This window comes from Papaver somniferum, unplaced genomic scaffold (genome assembly GCF_003573695.1).
Source record: "Papaver somniferum cultivar HN1 unplaced genomic scaffold, ASM357369v1 unplaced-scaffold_10, whole genome shotgun sequence".
In the NCBI taxonomy this organism is placed as follows: Eukaryota; Viridiplantae; Streptophyta; class Magnoliopsida; order Ranunculales; family Papaveraceae; genus Papaver; species Papaver somniferum.
The window spans coordinates 13,611,968-13,616,753 of NW_020618825.1; the positions used below are offsets into that span (position 1 = coordinate 13,611,968).

At 37.5% G+C, this 4,786-nt stretch overlaps 2 protein-coding genes across 2 annotated transcripts; one reads left to right on the forward strand and one right to left on the reverse strand.

Annotated features, from left to right (window-relative positions):
* Positions 1-232: 232 nt before the first annotated feature.
* On the forward strand, positions 233-2,758 carry LOC113326921 (MOB kinase activator-like 1A). The gene is made up of 7 exons (XM_026574583.1): positions 233-470; positions 1,213-1,261; positions 1,370-1,478; positions 1,658-1,751; positions 1,873-2,006; positions 2,100-2,263; positions 2,417-2,758. Exons 1-7 carry the CDS (start codon positions 445-447, stop codon positions 2,483-2,485), a joined length of 645 nt encoding a protein of 214 aa, XP_026430368.1. The 5' UTR covers positions 233-444; the 3' UTR covers positions 2,486-2,758.
* Positions 2,759-3,089: 331 nt separating this feature from the next.
* LOC113326378 (vinorine synthase-like) lies at positions 3,090-4,538 on the reverse strand. The gene has a single exon (XM_026574116.1). The coding sequence runs from the start codon at positions 4,536-4,538 to the stop codon at positions 3,090-3,092; it is 1,449 nt and encodes a 482-aa protein (XP_026429901.1).
* Positions 4,539-4,786: the final 248 nt, after the last annotated feature.

Here is a 4,786-nt window from a genome sequence, read left to right on the forward strand (position 1 = left end):
CTTCACCCTCTCCGCACTCAAACTTAACATCACTTCCTATAACTTGCAAGCTTCACAAAATATAACAGCTAAAACCAAGCAATGACAGCATGTGTTTTGTACACCTTCGTTTGTATTAAAGTGAACAGAAGGACTCTGTTTAATGTTTTTAAAAACCTGACCTGGCAATAGAATAGAGAGCTCCTCTGTTTTCTCTGTTTCTACAAAAATACAGCCTGGCTGTTTCCCTCCAACCTCTCTTTTCTTCTTCCACTTCTTCTACTCTTCTCTCTCAATCGCTAATCTATATATATATAGATAGATTAAGTTTCCATAATCTAGAATTTATTGGATCGAAATTATCTAATCCAGAGAGAAAGAGAAAGAGAAAGAGAAGAAGAAGAGATACAGAGGAGGAGGTCCCTGTTTCTGTTTCTCTGATCTTCCTTTCTCTTATCAACAAGAATGAGTCTCTTTGGGCTTGGAAGCAGGTAAATAACAAATTTAATCTTCTATTTTTATCATATATCAAATATTTTTTTGTTGTTTCGTTGTAATTAGTTTTTTTTTTATATTGATGATATTTCAATTCTGTTTTTCTAAATCGAGATATATTGATTAAGATGATGATTGATTATTGAGATTTTAGGAAATTGGATTAATGGGTGCTGAGATATTAATAGGATGAATAATGGGTTTTCGTTATTTTGATGAATTTGATTCGGAAATTCTTTTTAGTATTTTGTGGCCTTGTCTTAATTACAAGATTTGTTAGTGAATTAAAAGCAAGATAAATTCTGTGATATGATGATTAATGGGTTTTTATAAGGAAATCAAAATTGGATCATGAATGAATTATAGTGTGTTGACATGCGAATTTTCGAGTTTTCGATATCATTAGTGAATCCTTGTTCTCCAACTCTAGGAGAACAACCTTAAAACTCATCGGAATTGCTGTGAAATTAATCGGCGGTGGCCTTATTTCTTGAGCCGATGATATGACATTTTTCCGATTTCGCCTTGAGATGGAATGGGTATGAAATTATGGGTGCCTTGCAATATGTTGCATCTTAGAGAGCAAATCCAATCATGCTTGGAGCTTTAGATTATGAGGCAATATATTCGTCTCGTCTTTTGTAACACTGGATGTGTGTATCTCAGTTTCCTTTGTTTGTTCCGAGGATAACCACAAGTGACTTGTGACTTGTTTAAACAATACTGTAATGCATGTAGGAATCAGAAAACTTTTCGACCTAAAAAGAGTGCTCCTTCGGGAAGCAAGGTATGTCTTCAATACACCCTACTTCTCAATCTTATTTTATTTTTCGGATTCGACGATTATTATTCTTTTCAGGGAAGAAATTTAGTTAAATCAAATTGCAATGTGCAGGGTGCTGAACTTAAAAGACATATAGATGCTACATTGGGTAGTGGGAATTTGAGAGAAGCGGTAAAACTACCTCCTGGAGAGGATCCTAATGAATGGCTAGCCGTAAACAGTAAGAATCCTAAACCTCATATTGCTATGTACATCATTAAGTTGTTGATCATACACTTGGAATCTTGATTGCACCCTCCTTTGTATCATAGATGCCTTTACAACATATAGAGTTTTCGATGTCCATATGATCAACTTGAATGATTTTTTAACTTTACGAAATGTATCAATTGGTTACAGCTGTAGATTTCTTCAATCAAGTCAACATTCTCTATGGAACTCTTACAGAGTTCTGCACCACATCAACTTGCCCAACTATGACTGCAGGACCAAAGTAATCTTTCTCCTTGTCCCTAAGTACTAGTTGAATATATGTACTTCAATTGTGCTTCCGTGACATGATAAAAACTCTTTATCTAATGAAGCTATCGACTAAGACAAATGATTTTGAACAGGTATGAGTACAGATGGGCTGATGGAGTTCAAATAAAGAAACCCATAGAAGTGTCGGCTCCAAAATACGTAGAGTATTTAATGGACTGGATCGAAGTTCAACTTGACGATGAATCAATATTTCCTCAAAGATTAGGTACATTACATGCACGCCTCTTTCGAGTATGAGAGCAACGTGTTTCATGTTAGGACGATTTTGAGGATTTAACTTATCTTGTTTCTTCTACAGGGGCACCATTTCCTCAAAACTTTAAAGACGTCGTAAAGACAATCTTCAAAAGACTGTTCCGAGTATATGCACACATTTACCACTCGCATTTTCAAAAGATTGTGACTCTCAAAGAAGAGGCTCATCTCAACACATGCTTTAAGCATTTCATTTTGTTTACATGGGTAAGTTCTCGAAGCCTGCCTATCCTATTTCGTGTTTTCACCGTAAACAAGTACTCCACTAAAATGACTCATAATAGCAACTTTTTTCTCATATGGTGTGTGCTTTGGTTAACGATTTTATTTCTCATATGTTGGTTGAATGTTGGCGTGCAGGAGTTCCGGCTGATAGAGAAGAGCGAATTGGCACCTCTCTCTGAGCTAATTGAATCAATACTTCAATAGTGATAGGAAACAATCTTAAACAGTGGAAAAAAATCGATCATAATGGGATTAACATTTTTTTTTTCCTTAATGCTGGTTAACGGAGGTTTGGTAGTACCAAAGGTATTATCAAAAGTGTGTTGGATTGTTCATTGTTTTATCGGTTTGTTGTTTTTTAGGTTCTCTTATGTGAAAAATGGTTTACATCCATTTTGTTTTGGAATGACGAAATGATCCTTTTCTTGGGTTTTGAGGTGTAAACATCTTTTGAGAAAGTTCTGTTTCGGCTGATGTTATTGTAGTACAGTGATAAAGTCATAGAGTAATGATACCGGCAACTTGACTCGAACTTGTTTCAGTAACCAACATCTAGTTTCTATCTTCCTGCACACAGTAGGTTGAAGTTTCAAAACTTGGCAATAGCGACTATCCGCGAACCTATCCGCCTTTATCGATGAATTTATTGAAAGAAAATTAGGACCAACACGGTACAAAAGCGAGAAGGAAACTTAAAGCAGTCTGCAATGCACAGTACTAACAGTACCCACCCTAGCAACGATCAGACCAGAAAAACATAAACATAACCTTAAAGGATCGATGCTGGAACTGGCGGTGGCCTGAAATCTTAAGCAACGAATGCAAGGAGTTCCTCGTGGCGTTCAAATTCAACCATGTCTTCATTTTTCAAGCTCACATATGCTTCTACTCCGTCTCCTGAACTTGTATCCATAAACATAACAAGATTTTTGGTAGGTAATTTTGAAAGACTTGCCCAAGTTGGTTTCCCCCAACCAAAATCTGCTGCTTCATAAATTGGGAACCTACATCTACTGGTGAAGTGTAACAGCACTGTACCTTTTTCCAGTTTCGGTTTCATCTTCTCGATGTTTGACAGTGCGTCTGCACTTTGCAGTGCTCTTACGTGATCATAGTCGATCTGCTCTATGGCCTTCTTAACCTTGGACACCAGCTCTGCATATTCGACATTGTTATCAAGATTATGGGATACTTGTGCCATGGCAAGGCCAACTGCATTCCCGAAAGTGTTGCTAGGCAGCGGTGGATTCATCCTTGTTCTCAAATTTAATGAAAAAGACGCACCATAATGCTGCACCTGTCTTAGAACAGCAACATCTTCCTGTTGTCTTGCTTTAGATTGATGATCCACATCCATGAAACACTTCCATATAAGTGATGTCAACGCTTCAAAACGCGTTGGAAGCTGCTGTTCCTGCTCCTCACCCTCATAATCTGATCCCACATAAGCTGCTTTTGCATCATGGATGCACTTTTTCTTAAGCTGAGCGATGTTCAAGGCCTTGAAAACAAATCTTTTTGTGAGAATTCCTTTTTCTGTTTCGATCATTTCATTGACGTTGAAACCCAATAAAGCTCTTGGTGGGAACAGAGAAGACAATTCATAACGAGGTTCATCCATCACTGCGACCTTTAATTTAGCACCATCTAGAGTACAAGAACCACCGCGAGCCGTGGCTGCCCAATCCTTTATAAAATTAACGAACGTAGTCCCATCAGCTATCCTGTGGAAGATGTAAGCACAGATAATAATCCCACCACAATCAAAGACATTTACTTGGATTTTCAAGAGAGCTTTGGAGACCAAATCTAGTCCCAACCCAAATGTAGAGCCATACTCACCATAAGGCTCAAATGGTAGAAATGGTTCCATAACATCGATATTGACAGAATCCGTGAGTTGGATAACTTGATAAACTTCTTTACCAACTACTCGCGCTTCGATAAAATCCACACCCTGGTCGTTACACTCAACAGATACATCATCTTCTATCCTTCCAGCCAATGGATAATATTTTGTTAAGGTCTCCGCTAAGGATTTCTTGAGAACATCGCAGCGGTAACGACATGAAGATTCCTCGTCATCAAGGTTGCGATCAATACCATTCAGCTTGGCTTGATTGGTATAATAAAGGAGAAGAGGAACGTAAAGTGGAGGACAAAGTTGATCAAGAAGGGATAAGCTGTAGGAATTTAAGTGATGGGGAGTTGGAGATGAGGGTCGTATTGACTCTCTTGATACTACTTCTATCTTCATGATCATATCACTAGTAATCTTAATTTGTGCGACTCCTAATAAGTTCTAATGAATTTGATCAGAAAATCATATGCTTTTGGAACACTTTATAATTTTTTTCTTAACTTTCATCCGACAATCAAATAAAGATCACCTTACGTACACACCCAACCTTTTCGTGGAGCCTATACAACTACTACGATAAGGAGATGGTACCGAGAGTATCTTGCAGAATCATCAAATCCAATATAAAATGCACAAAATAACAA